Here is a 20,000-nt window from a genome sequence, read left to right on the forward strand (position 1 = left end):
GTGTTGTTCTAAAGGGGGAAGTCTGCAAATCTGAAATGGCCATTACTAGTGCTAAGTTACAAAAAGTTATCATTGGTGATTGCCAAAGTTTGTTACTGTCAATGCCGATGGAAAAAAACACATTCTCGTGGTGACAGAATAATCAGCAACATAAGATGAAGAGTGAAGGTCAGCAGGAAACATTAAGAACACACATTTTTTAGACGTGGACGGCAACAGGAGCTGAGCTGTTTTCCCTTTTAACTTGTCTACACGACTTCATTTACATTGCCAAGTCTCTTTTCTCCATCAGAGATGATTGGCATAAAACTCTGGGAACACCACTGTCCTGGCATGCACATGCTTAAGCCCCCTAATGTGAGTCTGCCATGGCACCTATCTACAGTAGAAGGGTTCATAAACTCGTACCTGCTGCATGAACAACAAGACCAACTGTGGCTGTTATTTTACTATGTCTTTGTCTTCCGTTAGTCTCTGGATCTATATCAAGACAGAAATTTTACTTCAGAATGAAATTTTCTTAGTCAAGGTTCTGATAGTTTCATTACACTTTCTGCATCAAAATATTTTAATGTGCTACAGTTAAATTTTCCATGCATTACACTACTGCAATTTCTCTTTTAATATTTTGTCTGAAACAGATTAAATATTTTGTTGTGAGCGCCTTTTACGAAGTCAGTGGACCGTATTTATAAATGGCAGCCAAGAAATTATTCTTTTGTCTTTGTGCTAATCATCCTCAATAGCCTCAGTTTGGAGCAAAACTTTGTTTGAATTTTGTTCGTGCTAATGAGGCTAGCAAGGAGGATTAGCATAAAGACAAAAGAATAATTTCTTGGTTGCCTTTTATGAATACAGTCTGTAAACACCAAGTTCAACTAGTAATCCATTGACTCCTAATGGAGTGAGACTTCATATATTTTACTCTGTCAAATGCCAGATAATTTTACTTGCCAGTGTGGGGAGGTTCAGGAGTCAATTGGTTAATTCACCAGGGTTAACATAAAAATTATGTCATCTTCCACAATACACTAGCAAGAATGCCACCCTTTGAATATAACAGTCATAACAAAACTAGACGATTGTCAGTAAACATTTAATGACCGGTCCCGATCGAGGGAAACAGTTCATTTTGTTTCCCGACAATGTAAAAGTTTCCCCGAGGCGCAGCTGAGGGAAACAAAATGAACTGTTTCCCGAGGGACCAGTCCTTAAGTGATTGTTACATAGCACAAAAAGAAAAACGTACAATGGCAACATTAATGGCGGTCATCGGTCAACATTTGCAGGTAACAGTGCACTGTTACCCTCTGACATCATAGATTTTGCACTGTTGCCTGCTAAGAGACTTTTGGCGGGAAACAGTTTTATTGTTAGATGTCATGTGACCGTGAAGTAACCAATGAGAGTGTGTGCTGCTGGGGGGAAAAACTCAGCTATATAACAACTGAACTTATTCTACAATGTAATGGCCTAATATAGCTCCCTCTACATTGTAAATGTAGCTCAGTGGTATGTTACTTTTTTATGTAGATACTTGAGTACTGGGAGGGTCACAGGTTGCATTCCTGGTAGGACAACCCTGAACTTTTTCCCGAGTGTACCAGAGTCAACAAGGAAAACATTACAAGCTAGAACAGGAAATATGGACAAGAATCAACACACATACAACGTACATGTACACACCAAGATGGCAGATCAACAAGACTACACATAGCTTTCTGTAATGCAGACTGAGCTGCGACGTCAGCACGGTCACAAAGTTGTGACAGTGACACCCTATGTGGTCACAGAAAAAGCATCTGGTATAATAATTTGAAGGTCATACATGTAATTACATGTATGTTCACCTCCCATTATGAGCAAGCAGAGTTCTGTCCTGAGTATCCCTGAGTCAATATCGAAAAATAATCCCGTCACTAATTATTTACCACTGTGACAGCAATCAAGTACAAACGCCTCTTATTTCCTTGCGATTTAAACTGGAAATTACTGTGTGTCTATTGTTCTTTATAGTTCACCACTAAATTTTCTCCGATTTTTATTGGTTTAAATTGATCACGTGACGCGATAGTGTTCGTCCGCGGAGACACTATCAGCCCATAGTGCCCGTCCGAGGAAAATACCCGGATGGATAGTAGTCGTCCGCTGAAAATACCTCTGTAAACAAGCGGCCTTATGGAAAATAAACAATCGAAATTGTATTAAGAGGGTTTTTGTTTTCTTTTTCAAATTTTACATTGGCTGACACGGCTTTCGTCTAATAAAGTTGAAAATAATTCAACCTGATTTTTGAGCTGGCGCGCGGAAGAAAATTTAGTAGTGAACAATAAAGACAATAGAGTGTTTATGTCTCAGAACTATCGGTCTGATAGTTGCCCCTTGGAAATTTGATGTTCTTAAAACTAGCATATTTGCCCTCGAAGCTTCGCTTCTCGGGCAAGTATTTGTTTTAAGAACATCAAATTTCTGCGGGGCAACTATCAGCCGATAGTTCCTCGACAGAAACACTCTATTGTTTAAATAGGCAAACCTTATTTGCATAATTTATTACCATTTGGGTACAAATAGGCTAATGTTTTATCTGGTTTATTCCTCCCTTTGGCTTTAAACAAACGTCAGGCATTTGACCCTCCCACCTCCCCACAGCGATGGCAAGCTTGTTGCCATCATGATGGCTCCCACTCCTTTTGTCTCTATGCTTGCCTCTCCTCATATGATCTTATATCTGCCTGGGGCATTTCGTAGTGAGGACTCCCGGTGATATTAATTGTATTAATTTGACTGTTTACAGTAATGATAATAATTATTATACAGTACATATCACACACTGCTCCTTTTATTATAATCATATGAAAGGAACCACATGTAGACCATTGCCAGTAAACAAAGGTGTGATTTTCATACCAGTTCCAGGAGGTGTATGAGAGTGGCCACCACTGACGTGATCAATTAATAACATGAAAACAAAACCACAGCACAAGGACAAACCAATGAAGACATCAGGTTCCACTTGTGAAATTTGGTGTTTTAGGCCACCATCACTCAAGTGTTTGTCCTTAGTATCAGAATCACTGTGTGAATCACTAGCAGTACCTGGTGACAGATGATTGTGGGAAGCATGACCTAAAAATATTAATGATAAAAAGCCGTAACAAACATTACTTTTGTACAAAAGGTAAGGAAGGAGTCGCCCTATGTACACTGTTTTTCCTTACAAAAGCAACAAAAGGTTTAATATCCTCTAGGTAACCAAGCATGAGGGCTTTACTTGGGAACAGTGGCCTGAGATTGTGGCAGTGCGAACTAAGCACAGCCAGGTCCGCACAAAAATGAGAGAGGGCCAAAAATCACCAGTACCGTCCCGAGAAAGTGAGGTTAGTAAGTTGTTTATTAAATGGCATTGTTTCTTTGAGGGATTGGACAATTCTACACTTGGCAAAATAATGTTCATAATCTTTGTCTTCCATCAGCAAACTTTGAATGGTAACCTTTTAATGTAAAACCTAATTCTGCTTACTTTTAATCATACTCAAGCGAAGCTACATGTGTGTGATCCTTTTATTAATTGCATCTATAGAGAAACCTGAAAAATTCAGGACTTCAACGGGGTTTGAACCCATGTCCTCACGATGCTGGTATCGCATCCCTCCTCTCCCACTTTCTCCATTTTTTCTCTCGCCCCATTTTTTGCTTGGTCAAAACATTGTGCCCCATGGAAACGCTTGCTACACAGGCTGAGAAGCATGTAATTGCACAAGTTTGCTCTACGAATAAAACACTAATTTATTTATTAGAAAATGTAGCAAGGGTTCTCACCATGCTCCTCTGATTCATACAATGCATGTACACCCTCTGGAATTATGACGGCAAGAGCTGTTCCTACCAAAAGACCAGCACCAAGTATACTGATCATTCGTAAACGCTTCTGTTCACAGAAAGATTTACATGTAATTACATATAGGCACTTGAGGAGACAAGTCATTCACTTATTGAAAATATATTATATTATGTGTGTTGTCTTCGTCTCAAGAATGGGAACACATTTTAACAACGAGTTCTAAGTGAAACTTTAAGGTTGGCTTTTTGTGTAGGTAATCACATGACATGGAGTGCAATTTGGAATAAATAGGCACAAGTAAACTTTTTCAAACACTAACAAAAATTTACAAGTATTTATTCATTCCAAATAACATGAGAAAAATCATGTGATTCAAGGTGGTAAAGGAGAAGCAACACACTTGTATCATAAAAACAAAAAAAAGTCTCGAACAAAAATTTACAAGTACTTATTCATTCCAAATAACATGAGAAAAATCATGTGATTCAAGGTGGTAAAGGAGAAGCAACACACTTGTATCATGAAAACACAAAAAAGTTTCGATATCCAGAGCTCACATTTGATTGGCTACAATGTATCTCTGAGTTTCTTTGTCCATTTACCAATCAGAATGCTTAGTTTGTTATTTCTATTTGCACTGCATTACATGTACCTCTTCTCTCCACTGTGTTACCTTAAATCCATATTTCTCTTAGCCAGTCAGAATGGAGAAATTTTTCAATGTATGTTCAAAAGTAACAAGCATAAACGAAAGGATCAGTGGTAGAAGATTCGCAGCCCAACCCCTTTCTAAATTTGACATTCAGCTTCTTCGAATGGATGGCTATGTCAGCTCTGTGATGCTTTGTTACCACTTCATACAGAAACAACAGTCTTGTTTGCAATCAATGGAAAAAAAGACATACGTACATACCGTGTAGCATGAAAGTTTTGCAGGTTCTAGTTTTTGCGGATTTTGCAGATTGACCCCAATTCACAAAAAAATGGTTCCCCAGAATAAAAAACCCACAAAATAAAACACTGCAAAAATTAACTCCCTTCAGTCAAAATTAATTAAGAACTCCGCTCAATAAACAGATACATGTATGTGCCACTTAAGCTTACACAAGGGCTCCGGGCTGGAGAAAAGGTCAAGTGTAGAGCAATTCAGTACATTAGAATGGCACTAATGGGTCATTTAATTATAATAATAATAATAATACTTTATTTACCCACGTGTCACCTAGGAGCTGAAAGCTCGTTTAAATGTGAACGTGAAACTAATTACAAATAATAAGCTAATAAGAACCTATGATAAATGATAAAAATATTGTTAAACTATGTGATATCTAATATGTATATGTATAAGATCTAATTTGCGATCAAATGTGCATCAAAATTAAAATTCGAAGAATTAAATAATTCATATGTATGCTATGGGATAGCACACCTATGTGTCTGACCCAGCCACCCAGATCTGTGACAATCCGGCAAAGTTAAAGCCATGCCATAAACGAAAGCAACGCGCCTAAAGGCGGCCCAGTCCCTAACTCTAGTGGGTAAGCCATTCCAAAGCTTAGTAGTTAAATATGACCATGACTTATGCATGGTCCACATGGACCATTTGCCAGGGCCTCTGTAAACAGGCAAACCTTATATTGAAATTGTATTTTTGTTGTTCATGGTAGGCAGGGGTTTCAATAAGTTTTGTAGTACCAGTAAACAGCTGGTTTTGTGAAGTAGGCGGTTCTAGCAAGAAAGGGGCTGTGAGGCCGTTGGTCATGGGGGCATGCTCCCCCAGAAAATTTTGAAATCTAGGCGCTCGGAAATGGCATGTCCAGCAATCTGGGCAACAACATCAGTCACAAATATCTTATTAACACGTAGACACATGGCCAAGTAAGAGGACAATTTTTTTGCACTCTCTATCTCTTGTTGAAATAGGACAAAACATCACCTCCAGCTGTGCACTTTCTAGTTGTGTCTACTATTTTTAACAAACAACAAATGGAAAATTGGAAGGACCCAGTGAAAGTGATACAAGAAACATTTGGCACTAGTCTTTCTCCTCTATTCATCTAACATGGTAGGAGTAGATATCGCACTGGGGTGTGAGTGGCTAGGCTAAGTGCAAATAACTAGGAATTTATTAAAAATATCCAACGTCCAAAAAGGAACAGAAAATACAGCAAAAGGTTTCTTGATATTCTTGTTGTTTTATTGAATGAAAATATTAAAATGGATCGAAGTTAAACTGTGAGAATCGTGTAATTTATCAAAAAATTAGGTGGCGATAACTTTGGGAGTAGCCAGCGAAATTTGCCGGTTGCCGGCTTTTAATGAAACCTCTGGGAAGGGGTAGGCTTTTGGTTTTTTTGTTGTTCAATATGTTATATAAGTAAAGTAACATAACATACAATAAAAGTTGAAAACAAAATGTGCTGCTTCTCTGCTGTTTGAACAGAGAATCACAAAAATTAGTTTCAAGCAGAAATTTCAGTATTCTTGAACTGCAAAAATTTGTTCCCACACACCACAAAAAATCGCCAATCCGCCAAATAGAACTCTCGAAAAATTTTCATCTTCAAAAGTCATTAAATCTATGTTTTTTTCTAGTTGTAGGTTTTTTTTTATAAAAGGGAGCATCCTGCTCGTCAAAAATGCTAGTTACAAGTTGTACTATTGCCTTGCTAAATGCAACTTGTTTTTTTCATGGATTTATTTGCAAACAAGCTTCTTTGTTTGTTCACCTACATATGTATGCCCTCTTGATCGTTTTGTTGCTTAATTAGGTCAAGATCTTTTCCAAAAGTTGTTCAACATCAAGTTATGAAACTGCTGACATATTTTCATTCTAAGCTTCAGTACAGTACCCTGAATGACCGATCTCTTTCGAGAAGAATATAAATTATCAACGGCTCCCTTCCACAGGTTCACCACGGAAAAAAAATCTTAATGTAAGATACACGTATGGCCTTTTAATTTTGTCGTAGACGGCGTTCTAAACATTGCAGCTGGTCAATACAATTTGTAAATGCATAATAATTAAGCAAAATAGTGTAAGAAAATAACATAGTAATCAACCAAATCCTTAAAGAGGTAATCATAGAAACAAAGAGGATTCTACAACGCTAAATACATGTAGCCTTTACTCATGATCACATATCCTACCTCAGACATCGTGAAAGCTAATGGAATAGCACCGGCGACATAACATCCCACAAGCATGCAGAAACTTAACCCAAACAGCCTAGTTATATCGTCGTCCATTTTACTTCAGATAAGCTATTCATCAAAAGAAGATGAAATAAATTGTTTCTGATCACTCGAAAATGCCATGAACTTCACACTCGAGCACTCGCTACTTCCCAAAATTTACATTCAGACTTTTCGTGACACGCGTGCGCTTTCCTATGTAACCACGCCTTTTTTCTCTACGACTTTCCCGATTAGGCTTCCATGACGTATGGGTCGATTTATTTCCGGTTGTTTTCCAAGAACTGAAAACGCTAACGAAGCAAAATGAGGAGTGGGATGATTTTTCACGGCAGGCTGAGAGGTAAGTAAAGCCTTAGAAGTATTCAGTCATTATTTTCCCGCTTGAATTGGTATAAAAAGTGTCAAAGTATTTTCCAGCAAATATCCAAGAAATAGATATTGTTAAGTACTGTTTTTTCATAATTCGAGACAATAAACCGAATCTGAGTCTTTCTGCTACCTCCCAAGGGATTTTTCTATTTCAATACGTTGTATAAAGTAAGTTGCCTTGCAATCTACGGAAAGCTGGAGGAAAGAATCTAACCTTGAAAGCAAACCTTGTTGGTTGTTGTAGTTATTTAAATAGTTCTTTCATTTGAAAAAATAGTTGTTTCCTAGAACGTTAAGTGGGCATTCTCTGAAAGTAATCCATATTCACGGAACGAATTAATGTTCTTCCGACCACTAGCGAAGATGGACTACCATTGCACGATAAGAAACCTTTGTGTAGAGCTCAACCATCGCGCGTTTTAGCAAGAATCATTGCAACATTTGATGAAAGCATGATATATTATAAGCTATTATCGCCTACGTAGGATTCGCGCGACTGTTTTCTCTCTCGCGAGCGCCATTTGTCCTGTTTGAGAACCCTGGAATCTCTCTAATAGGCGACTGGTTTATGACTCGTTTTTTAGCCTCAATGAATCATCCTCAGCTTCTATATCTTAATTCTCTGCTTTATTTTCAACCATAGCCCTATGCATTTCTATTTCTATTTCTATTTCTTACGAAAGTCGCCCCATATGAACTTCTCCAAGCTCTGAAATAGCTTCATTAGTACTATTAGCAAATCTCGCCCGAAATTTATCCAGGCATGTCGCCCGAGTCCCCGGGTAATGTCGCCCAAAAAGTCGTTCGTGTGTAGTAATTGAAAATTGCGCTGACAGAAGTCGATGTAAACTACTTGATTTAAGGACGGTGCCATTGATATTGCGCATACGTTTTGCGCATCTCCAGATATTCGGATTTCCTATCGGTAGTGCTTACTAATGCAGGGCTATTTTGCGCGGTTTAAATTTATGCGGAGAAAGCAGAACTTAGCAAGTGCTCTTCCGAGATAATTAAGCTTTAATTTGGAAAGGAACGCCATACATTGCTTTGTATTTTAAGGCTTTTTGCTAATATTGTTGATTAATTACCTTTGAAAAATGCGTGGTTACCCCCAATTTCCTTTGTGGATTTAACAACACTTGTTGAGATCATCTTTTCCCGCATATTTATAAAGCCGCGCAAAAATACCTTTGGATTAGTAGGCACCGTCCTTAAGCATTTCAATCGAAACTTACGATGGGAGTTTGAATGTGCCATCACGATACAGCTATTTCGAGAAAGTTTGTCAAGAATAAAGTGCACACGACAATCCCGAAAGGTAATATGGGATATGATCAATACACTGTTGCTAACGACTGTGGCTGTCGAACCTACTTTTGTTACTTTCCTTCTGCACTCGCAAACATATATCAGTGGCCTCCCGTACGATTCTTTTAAATTTCTTTGAAAAACAGTGCACTTAAAATCACCCACAATACCTTTCAGGATTGTCGCGTGCACTTTTTCCGACAACCTTTCTCAAAATAGCTGTATACCAGGTCTGCTTTTGCCAGAAGTTCTGATAATGACACTGTATTGACCATTATTTGGGTACAAATGAAATTACAAATGTAAACACAACACAGTTAAAAGTCCCAAAACAATATATTTACATTGAATGATTCATGTAAAAGTTATATTTGTAAGAAATGTTTCCCTGCGTAGCTATGGTTCAAAAGAAGATGAAGTGCAGAAGGGCGCCTTTCGTGTTTCTGTCGTACCATTTCTTTTTCCTTGGGCGTGTAAATGACTTCGCTTCTTTCCCTCTTGCACGTCTACCACGCAGGCGAAAAAGAGGGAGAGAAAGAAGGAAGCAAAAAACTGCCACAAACATGAATCAAGTGACATCGACCCGGCTTTCGTCACTAATTTAGGGACTTTTGAATTAAAACAAATTGATTTCAAATGGTTTTGTTGAAAGACTGGTCACATCATTCTAGTCAACATAAAACAACTGAAACATGTTGTGGTGTAAAACAATGGTCGTTCTAACAAATGAGGTGGGCCTACAAACCATGAATAGCGCAGGGCTATAATATTTTCTTATCAGTGTTTATAGGATTTTCTCTTTCTTAGGTTAAGTTCTGAGAGACCTCACACGTGCAATCACTTTAACTGGCCAAGGGTAGAGAGGGGTCCAAGAAATGGTTTTCAGTGAAGTTTAGAATGTAACGGTCCTCAGAACGAAGCGTGCATTCAGCTATCACCCCGGCATTGACAATGGATGAAGAGGGAAGAGTTACTAATGAGATGTTTGGCAACAATCAGCAGCAAACTCTGAGCCAAAACACAAGCTCAATTGAGACAAGAACCGATGATGACTTAACCACAATCCGATCAAAGTTGGAAACACTTCCCTTCGAAGATGAAAAAGAGAAAGTTGCGCTTCTCAAGAATGTTCAGTGTTTACAAGATTATCACGTAATTCAAATCTTTAACCTTGCTGTGGCTCCTTTGCAAAAGTGCATGAAGAAACCTTCGGAGCTCGTCCGCGAAGTAACGAAGCTTTTTGAGCTTTGCGTTTCTTTCTGCTATACTGACTTGCCCAAACGAATTGCCTTCTATTACTATGTCAAAGCCTTAAAATTCTGCTTTCCCTCTCCACCAAAACACTGCCGTACGAGTACAGTCGTTTCCCTGCTACTCCAACTCGTGCAGGATTTTCAGGAAGGGAATCTGATTGTAAACACTGCCAACAAGACAGAACCAGCAGCCAATTTGGAGAGACTGTCGAGGCGAACAAACCATTTCGTTGACGATATTTTGGCCATTTTCGACAAAAGAAGAGACGGGGGTTGCATTGAAAAGATTTTCGCCCAAACAGTTAGGTTTGCTACCGCGGATGCAGAGATTGTATCTAAATACCAGACGGTCCAGTCTGTTTTCTTCCCCAATTGGATCAAACTGCTGAGACTAGAGAACGTCAGCAATAGCTTTGCAGCTGGTTTAGCCAAGGTGGATCCCTTACAATGGCAAGAGCAACGTGTATCGCATTCGGCTTCTTTTCAACCAGGTCTTACAGACCTTACAGGTATCACAGACGTTACATGTAGTCTTCAAACAATGCAACTTGTTTATACATCAATTGTCTGCAATGTTGTGGGTATTGTGGAAGATATGAAGAGTAATGGGAGCGAAGTTAGCCTCCTCTCTACTAAGAAAAGGCAGGATGTATTCTTTAGGTACATAGATCACTTTTTCCACCATCCTTTCATAACAGAAACATCTCTTAAGCTAATATCAACCACCAGCATCAACAATAATGTCCTTGAAGAGGTTCTCAACCTGTTCTGGTGCCAAGGTCCGTTACCAGATTCGCCACAAACAGAAGCTAAGGCACAGGCATTTAATAATTTATTTAAAGTCCTGTCCTTACTTCCAGATGGAAACCTGGTCTACAAAGTACTCAATTTCTGGAGACGAACGTCTCAGACTAATGAAAAAGATTACCGTATTCTCGCAAGTTTAATGGCCTTGTTTTCCGAAAGACTACCCTGCGAAGAAGCTCCTTGTCAAGAAGAAAGAGCAGATAAGATACTAAATTTTTGGAAGAGGCTCCCAGTTTCTCTACGTCCTACCAACGACTCGGTGTTCTCAATTAATGTGATCAAGCAACTCACCCTCTGTGAAAACTTGTCATTTAAATCCAAGGAAATTCTTCTTCGAGAACTAAATAATTTGGCCAAGCAATTCAAGGGACAAGAGGAAAGAAACGTTTTCCAAGAAATTATTGGAGGAGTACGAGAAATCAGTCATTGCATAGATGAGCTACTCAGCGAGATCCTCGATTTTCTCAAACGTTTTGTTAATACAGACATTCCAATGAAGACCATTCCCCACGAGGTGTTGCAACTACTGTCCTTGGTATTGAAAACTTCAATATCCGGTGACAGACGATTGAAAGTCCTGCAGAAATCAAAGGAGTCTAGAAAGGGCTTATTAGTCAGTAGCGGCCTGTTAGACGTGATTCGGAAGTTTCATCTCGAAGAAGGTGGAGCCAACGAGTATTTTGACCTGATGTGTTACATAGTATTTGACATCCTTGAAGAAGATGACCATCTTTGCAAAGAATTCTTCGAAGAGCACTTTCGACAGCCAGGCATGGGCAACCTAGGCATGACCGACTGTGAAAAGTTGCAACTTTTTACAGAACTGAGAAGTTTTTCAAAGACAATTGATAACACTCCAGATGTCCCTGACCAACTACGCCTTCATTTTGCTTCATCCATTGTCCTCGTCGTTCAGTCAGTTAGATTTTCTGGTAAAGAAAAGCTCTTGTTGGTGAGGAAAGTCTTTGATATTTTCCTTTACAATTCACAGCAGGGAATTGAAAGAGCTTTACATCATCTTATTCCTCTCGATTACTCAAACAACAGCACTTCTTTGAGCAACAAGAGACATTTAGAAATGTTCCTGACATTTGATGAGGTCTTTATCATAATGGCCGATTTAACTATGATGACAAACTTGTCAAGAATTCCGGCAAGCAAGAAAAGATCCCTTAGCAGTGTTCTTTCAGCGATAAACTCAGACTTGATTTCCCGGGATAGGCTTGTGGATATATATCGTTTCATTGGTTCCCAAGAAGATTTAGATCGTGTTTTTTTTAATTACTTCTTGTCCGTTCTTGAAGCAGCCATCCAGGCGTTCAACTCAATGGACAAAATACTTGAAGTCTTCCAGGCACTACGGCGTTTTCTAGTCGGTACTCCTTCCGATCTGATTCCTCTCAGCATGCTTAGTTTTGAATATATGCTGCAAAATCAGATCGAGATGCAAAAGATGGCCAGATTTGTTGAAGAGGTTATCATGAAGTGGGATTTCGCACCACCTAAGGTCTCCGTTCTTTCCTTTTTGAAAGTTCCCCAGCTTCTTTGGAAAGCCTACACGGCTACTGACTCAACAACCAGGATACATCGTTTCCAGGGGATTCTCAAAGAAACAAATGAAGATGTAGAGCTGTATTGCACGGAGTTTAATACAGCTTTGCGGGACAACGTCAGGAGAATTTCACCTTGTGAGCTCGAGTGGCTTATTTTCCATTCACCCCTTTCAAATGACGAAGCGGGCGTGGCTTTCAAACTGTGTTTTCGTTCCTTAAATTTACAAATGAAATGCTTCCACACTCCTCTTGCAGTAAAAATTGAAAAAGAAGAATTGGTATTTTTACCCCAAGAGACAGTACCAGAACAGCATTTCGGCAGCAAGGACATGATTGCGCATGCTCCACACAATCTTGCTGAGACATCCGTGGCAGTCCGCTCTCAATCTGTGAAGTCTTTTTCAGCTCCGGTCACTCTTGCCGAGGAAGTGATTCAGAACTTAAAACGTTTACTTGGGCAAGGCGAAGATATCTTGAAAACTGCAATGTCGCTTTGGAAAGATTTCCGTCCCACATTTCCTTTAAAGTGTTGTAGGCAGGGATGTCCTGGAACTTTACCATCACTTGACGAGTACTTGGAAATGATCTTGTCCATTTTAGCAGTATCATCAACTAAAGAAGTTGCTTTTTATTGGGTGCACGTGCGGCGAAACCGCCATCATCTGTCCCAGTATTTAGATGTTATTTTGAAAGCTTGTCGAAAGACTAGCGCAGCAGAGTACTTGGACGAAAAATCTCGATTGAATTTTCACGATGCCGTTTACACAACAATGGAAAGGTCGTCCGCTACTTCGTTCTTGTTTTTTGGCATGGTGATTCAACAGCCCTCTGTCTCATGTTTCCAGTTCGTCAAGCCACAGCTGAAGCAACTGAGCAACGTGCTTGGAAGCAGGTTGTCTGTTGAAGAGACACTAGCAGTACTTGACCTTTTTCAAGTCAGTGTCCCAGCTGGCGTTACAGTCGGCCATATCGCCTCACTCTGGTCATGCAAGAAAGAAAGATTGGAACTAATCAAACGTATGAAGTGTTACTGTAACAAAGAGGACACGTCTTCCTTGCAGAATGATCCGGCACAAAGTAATTTTGTGTTGCAGCTTGCACAAGCCTTTGGTCGGTTGTGTATGAATTCGTGTAAAGATCTTCTAGTAAGGTTCCAGGAACTTGATGTGCTGTACGATCCAGAGGATGCATACGGTCTCAATCGTTTGCCCAATTGGCGTCAGTTGATGATAGCTGATGGATTTCCCGTTATCGCTATTGACAGCTGGTGCGTAGCTTTCTTGACTACCCCGCTAGATCACCTAACATCGCGCGATGTGGATGCAATTGTTGATCTAAAATCAGACACCTTACAACTTGTAGCCTCTGTGTCTCAAAGAATCAAACACTGCCTGTTTCCTGAAGATGGTTTTAAAGATTTCCAAGAGAACGGAAACGGTATCAAAGGGGCACAATTCAAGGAACGCCTTCGGCTGGCCAGATTGCTGGGGGAATTCATCAATGTATTGAAAGTAAGAAAACCCGAAGGAAGTAAGAAAGATGCCGCCATCACAGAAAAAGTTGTTCAAGCTTGCAATGAACTTTGCAACGCTCATGAAAATCAAAAAGAAGACAAGAAGGAAAATCAAGAAGAAATCAAGAAGAAGAGAAAAAAAGGGAACGATCTCTACAAAATTCATGGCCAGAATCTTAAGGCTCTATTCGTCGAGATTTTTGGAAAGCAACAGAGATCGAATAATAATGCAGAAGATCAAACCACTATGACACAGCAAAGCGTATCAGGAGCGGGGTTACCTTTTACAAGGCAGACATCCTATCTTCACGAAAATCTCCCAAGTGTCCTAAGCCGTAGTGAAGTGTATGACCCATTGTTGTTTCTGCTCAGGCGTTGGCTGTCAGCGGTGGTCGCCAAACCAGTCCTGTCTCTTCATGTAAAAAAGATTGTCCAGAGTCTTTTTTCATTTGAATTTTCCAAATCAAAGCAACCGAAGGAATTGCACGGCAATATTCAAGATCGCATTTTATCTCTTGAAAACAATCGAGCTCTCATTGCTCAATTGCAGGCGGCAGGGTACAACCGGAAGGGTCAGAGCTCTCAAGTTTCGAAAGATTTGTGGTCTTCCCCATCCGTGGAATGTTCGGGATACCTAAGCGGTCAAGAGTCGGCGGATGACAGAAGGTTCAGAAAGAAATTGGCCCGGACCCTGAGAGCTGTTTGGAGTGAATGGAGGGACATCCTTTTCATGTGTAATGTGGTTTCCATAAAAGTGGGAGAGGAGGACGTATGTGCAAAAGATCTTTTTGGTGTTCAGTCGTCATTGGAAGAGATGGAGGAACAGTTGTCGGCCGTAAAGAAAACAATCAGTCAGTTTACCTCAGAAGACCTTGCAAGACGAGTGACTCAATTGGTGAGAAAGGAACAACGGCACAGAGTCAGGATTAAAAAATTTCACCAAAAGAATAAGGTAAGAAACGCTCATCATTGGTGTCAAATGTTTCAGTTCTCTCTTATCTCTTCGAAGTAAGAGCCTTTTGGCCTTCCCATTTACCAGAGCCCGGTTGTTCGAAAGCCGATTAACTTGATCCTAGATTAGCGTAAACTTTTGCTTCATGTTTTCAACTTTTCAGGGAAAGTTTAATTTCTTGTGCTTATTTTTGTTTTTCAAGATTGACTGCTTCTTATGAAAAGTTTTGCCCAATATCAGCGTTGAACAGCATTTGGGAGTAGAGAAATAAACTCTTTAATTTTTAACCTAGGGTTAGCGTTAATCAGCTTTTGAATGTCGTAAGATTAATTAACCGTAAAACATGTTGTTTGAGGGAGGCGATGACCTCTTCGAATATTGAGGAGCTTGAACAAGGAGTTGAAGGACGTATGAATGTTAAAATACAACTTCGCGTTAATTCAGTCTCTCTGCGATCATCCCAAGTCGTTCGACATTGATTGTGTGTGCAAACGTTTTTGGAATATAATTGGTGTGGATGTGTGAGCGGTTTGGAGAGAAGATTGAAAACTTATCGTTAAGTACTCACGTCTTCCATATAACCTCAAATTTGATCATTTCGCATCGTTGTCAGGACGATTAAGCCTGGTTTTCACAAGCGACGCAAGTGAAAACGAACGTCGACATAAGCGTAACTCAACCACAGTCTCCGTCATTTTGTTGAAATGCTCAGACGTAGGGAATCTGGAACAGACAAGATTTTCTTGTGCTTTTTTTTTGTTTCGTTTTCACAAAACGCAAGTGAACGCAAATATAAGCGCAAACAAGGAAAAGGAAAAATTTGGATTATTGGGCTTGTGCTTATGCTTGTGTTAACCCCGTTCTCACTGTGAAATCAGCGCTCTTATGCTTGCGCTGGCATCGCCAGTGAAAACCAAACCCATCGGGAAAGAAATGTACCGAAATGTAAAACGCACGTGCGCGGCGTGGAAAGCCATTGTTTTTGTTCATTAATCGTATTGCAATCTTCTGCTCTCGTTCTCGTTGTCTTTGCTTAAGCTCCCCGTTAACGTCTGCACGAAGACCAAAAGAAAGTGGACGACTGTCTCATAACAGGGAGCTCGCGCAAGGATGACGACGAGATTGCCACCAAACAATAGGTTTAGCGGGCAAAAAAAAATGGCTTTGCACGCCCCGACCGTGCGTTTCACATTTTGTTACAGTTCTTAGCCGTTCTCGCTTTGACAACGATTTGCAGTGATCAAATTTGAGGTTTTGTGAAGGACGAGATCACCTGACGGTAAATTTTCAATTATATTACTGACTAAAATCCCTGTGTTTTGAGTAGTTTGATCCCGTAATAGCTATAAGGAATCAAATTTGTCAATGTTCTATAACGGTCATCTGAATGAAAACATGAGTATATGAGAGTAAACTCGTGTATAAAAAAGATGGACTGTCCCGTCGCATTCGACGTATGAGTGTTAGATGGTTCACAGGTCATTCCTTGTGTTTATGTCTCACACGAAGCGCGGAACCCGTGTACGTGATTTGCAGACAATGAAGGGCATTTGGACGCGGATTATTAGGCAACGGGACCAGTGCAATGGCTCCTCAGGGTAATCCCTTAACCCAGGAAGGAGGGCTCAGGTGGACTATTGCTTGCCAAGGGCGAACACTTTGGCTATTGGATGGAAGGAGGCGGGGAAGGAGGCGCCTTAAGGCTCAGGCAAACGGCTTTAACATTTGTTTCAACATCCGTTCGATGTTGTTGAACACAGCGATGTTGAAAGCATTTGTCCCGACTCCCCCCCCTCCCCCCTCCCCCCCCTCCTCCTTTTAACCATGTTGAAACATGTTGAAACGGTGGTCCCAAACGGTTTCCACATTGCTGTCAAAATCGAACGGGTGGTGGAAGGAAATGTTGAAGCCGTATAATTTGCCCGGGGCCCTTACTTCTCCATTCTAGACCGGCTCCAAGGAAATTCCACATGAATGTATATGTATATCCAGCCAACAGGAAGACGCATGACATTGCTGTTTGTTGTTTCAGAATTCCGAGGCAAGTCAAAGCGAAAGAGGCGAAATGAAGAAGTTTGTAGCCGTCTGGGAAAACCGATTTCTTGAAAATGTCAAATTGTGTTCTGAGCGAATTCCAGGTGAGTTGCATATCCATGAGCCCGATCTATGGAAAGAAAGATAGTGCAACAGTTCAGATTGAAACTTGTGTCAGAATTTAAACTACCTGACGTAAAATAATTCTGAGCGCAAGTGCCAGTGGCCATAGATAGTCTTGTTTCCGAAGAAGATTGCATCGTCGTGAAATCACGGATGGTTGTTGTCATTAGTGGTACAGTGATAGGACTGATCGCGCGCGCGTAGATTCGCTCGATGCTTGCGGAGAAATTGCAGGTTGATCTACCCATGTAACATGTTCTGTGTAATCATTCCTATTTAAGGATGCTACGCGCCGAACGGCTTTCATTCCGAGAAACCTGTCCTTTGTGCCCTCTCCGTGGACAACAGAATTCTGACCGTTTTTAAGGAGGAGAAACGTGGGAAGCGAGAGGAAATTGAAAATGTTGAGGTGAAGCTTTTCGAGGCGGGAATGTTCGTGTATGGATTGCACTCCAGTGGACATGATTACGTCACTGATGAATTGTGGGTCGCATTTTATAAGATGCTTTTGGAAGAAGGACTGGTGCCTAGAATTGTTTTGTCCAACGAAAGCCCTGGATTCGACTGGATAAAGAAATACGCCGGTATACAAACAGGTGAGTGTCTCTCGAACAGTATCTTGAACTCGGATGCGGAACTGCAGAGCGGTCATGTCATGTGGGTGTTCTAACCCTCGCCGCTTTTGAGGGACGGGGGCGTGACCTTCCGTTTGACAGTATTATCCTGCCTTAATGCAGCCTTCACATTACTGGGTATGTAAGAATGTCCTTTTGTTTCATGACCGTTCCTCGATCATTTGACACTGCCATTCAAACTGATGAAGATTGAGCCATTTCCGTCAATTGATTGAATTTTGAAAGATTTCTATAGCTACGTTATGGGTTTTTAGCCCTTTTGTAAGAAAGATTATGTATCCAGAACCTGGTATGAAAATTCTTGCTTCCACGATATTGTAGATTGCCGAAAGTTCGTGTCCTCGATTTCTGTTCAGGGCGGGCGTCTGCCGTCAAATCTCAGTGGCTTTTTTTATCTTGCGTCTCCGGAAATTATCCTCGCAATCAATGATGTGGAAAGCTTATCTTTTGAATTTTTTAATCTGAAAGGTACCTGTTTTCCCTAAAAGCCTTTGTAAAGGAAGTTCAAGATGACAAAAAATGAGTATTTTCTACTGGCAATGCTCTTGCATTATTCTTCTTTATAGTGAAAAGGCTTTCATATCCCAGCTGGCAATGGGAGTTGCATGACTACGGGATAGTCCCACTTGAAGAGGATTATTTCGACTATCTTCCAGTACACGCTTGTTTATTCCCTGAACTTCGCGGGCTAACAGAGTTTGTCACTCTCACGATGGAAAACGTATCCAGCTTTCTGTTCCACGATTTTAAGGTATATTTGTAGTCGTTAGTCTGCGAGCAAGCTTTCCACAAATAGACAGCGAGAGCTGTGAGGTTCCCAGTCCCAGGCTTCTCTCGGCTTCGCCGCCTCTTCGCCGCTCGCATGATTGTCGTTGCCCTGTCGTGGATGCAACTCGAAGGCTAACAAGGATGAGCCTTGCTAGAACCAGCTTTCACTCGTCCGGTCGTTTTGTACAAGCTATAGTGTTTTTTCGTGCCATCAAAAACCACTTCGTTTGACATCATATATTTCACAAAATCTTCCCGTCAGAAATCAAAATTTCGCAGTCCTTTTCTAAATAACATGCTTACTGTTTGACTTTTGATATAAACTTGAAAAGAGGCTCCGACACATTTTTCCTTTTCAAAAGAAAGTATGTCATACAACATACCCTCTCGTGGAGAGATTTTCGAGTTCAATTAATTGACTTGACTTAAGGATTTCTTATAATACAATATATAATACAAAAGCTCGAGGATGTTCAAAACTGACAAGAAAGTTCTTTGTATTATTGTTGTAAGTGACCACAAAAACAAATTCTCAACCTGCTCATGCTGTTTCGCCATAGCGACCATGAAACTGAACTACTTGTCGATACCGTCTACCGCGCTGGCTTTTTAATTTGTGCCAAGCAGAGAGTTAGTCCAAGGTCTCGTTCTTCATTGCACTTGCACTCTTTTCTTCGTTTCTTCAAATGCGCATTTGGGTATCTAGAACGTATCGTTATTCTTTCCCTTTGCTTTTAATAATTTATAGGAAGCGCATATTGTAGAAGAGAAAGAAGAACGAACAAGACAGATGGCCGGGAAAGCCATTGAAGAATTGAAGAAAGACGAATCAATCAGTGAAGAGGTTGTTGGAAAATTGACGTTTGCCGTCAAAGAGACGATTAAGAAAATCGTCGATGGACAGCAAGTGTCTGAGGACAGTGTGAACCAATTGATTGCAAAGAAAAAAAAATCCAGTGCTCAGCGTAATGCTAACCAAATGACAGTGGCGGAAAGTTTGGAACAATACAAAGCAGTTGTTCTTCGAGCCTGTGAAAAAGCTCGTTCAGAATTCCCTGAAAGTCCTCAAAGGTTATAGGGAAATTTTTGCCGACGCCATTCTCGTTTTGTATACTTTTCTGGGGCTCCTAACGACCGAATTTTTACAACGTTGCTTGAATTTCTAAAGGGAACCTACCCTGTGGTTAATGAAAAAATTTAAACCGAACAAAAATAATTATTTCAGTCAAATTTGGTTCGACAATTTTGTTCCTAGAAAGTGTTTGTCTTGAAACAAAGGAAGTTTAGAATCACTTATTTTCACTTTCAAATTTACCGGGCGGCGCCATCTTGGATAATAGACCATTTTTACAGTTCTGTGCTCAGTTACCAGGCCTTTGAATAAAAGCGAGGCTGGAGTTGGCCTTGCTTTGATACAAAACTCATTGCTTGTCCTATGTAAATAGAAACTCGTTAGCATTACAATAACATGATTTACCTAAGAAAAGCAATGAGGTTTGTATCAAAGCAAGGTCAACTTCAGCCTCTCTTTTATTTAAAGACCTTTCACACAAGGAGCTTTTGTTTTAAAACAATAGGGCAACCGTGTACGTCACAATTATTCAATATGGTCATTTATTTCGGATACAAACGCTTTTATTGGAAAA

General features: G+C 40.3%; 2 protein-coding genes across 2 annotated transcripts in view; one reads left to right on the plus strand and one right to left on the minus strand.

Annotated features, from left to right (window-relative positions):
- Positions 1-7,211, minus strand: part of LOC138026707 (zinc transporter ZIP9-like) — an 11,974-nt gene extending 4,763 nt beyond the window's left edge. Inside the window, exons 1-4 of the mRNA XM_068874154.1 lie at positions 6,992-7,211; positions 3,820-3,928; positions 2,908-3,126; positions 409-480 (exon numbers count right to left, since the gene is read on the minus strand). Coding sequence (XP_068730255.1) covers positions 409-480; positions 2,908-3,126; positions 3,820-3,928; positions 6,992-7,090 — 499 coding nt within the window. The 5' untranslated portion in view covers positions 7,091-7,211. The remainder of the gene's footprint in view (positions 1-408; positions 481-2,907; positions 3,127-3,819; positions 3,929-6,991) is intronic.
- Positions 7,212-7,322: 111 nt separating this feature from the next.
- Positions 7,323-20,000, plus strand: part of LOC138027664 (uncharacterized) — a 14,851-nt gene continuing 2,173 nt past the window's right edge. The window contains exons 1-6 of the mRNA XM_068875226.1: positions 7,323-7,379; positions 9,524-14,794; positions 16,827-16,932; positions 17,233-17,547; positions 18,153-18,337; positions 19,103-20,000. The exon at positions 19,103-20,000 is cut by the window's right edge and continues 2,173 nt beyond it. Coding sequence (XP_068731327.1) covers positions 9,668-14,794; positions 16,827-16,932; positions 17,233-17,547; positions 18,153-18,337; positions 19,103-19,432 — 6,063 coding nt within the window. The 5' untranslated portion in view covers positions 7,323-7,379; positions 9,524-9,667 and the 3' untranslated portion in view covers positions 19,433-20,000. The remainder of the gene's footprint in view (positions 7,380-9,523; positions 14,795-16,826; positions 16,933-17,232; positions 17,548-18,152; positions 18,338-19,102) is intronic.

This window comes from Montipora capricornis, chromosome 12, assembly GCF_036669925.1.
Source record: "Montipora capricornis isolate CH-2021 chromosome 12, ASM3666992v2, whole genome shotgun sequence".
Classification (NCBI taxonomy): domain Eukaryota; kingdom Metazoa; phylum Cnidaria; class Anthozoa; order Scleractinia; family Acroporidae; genus Montipora; species Montipora capricornis.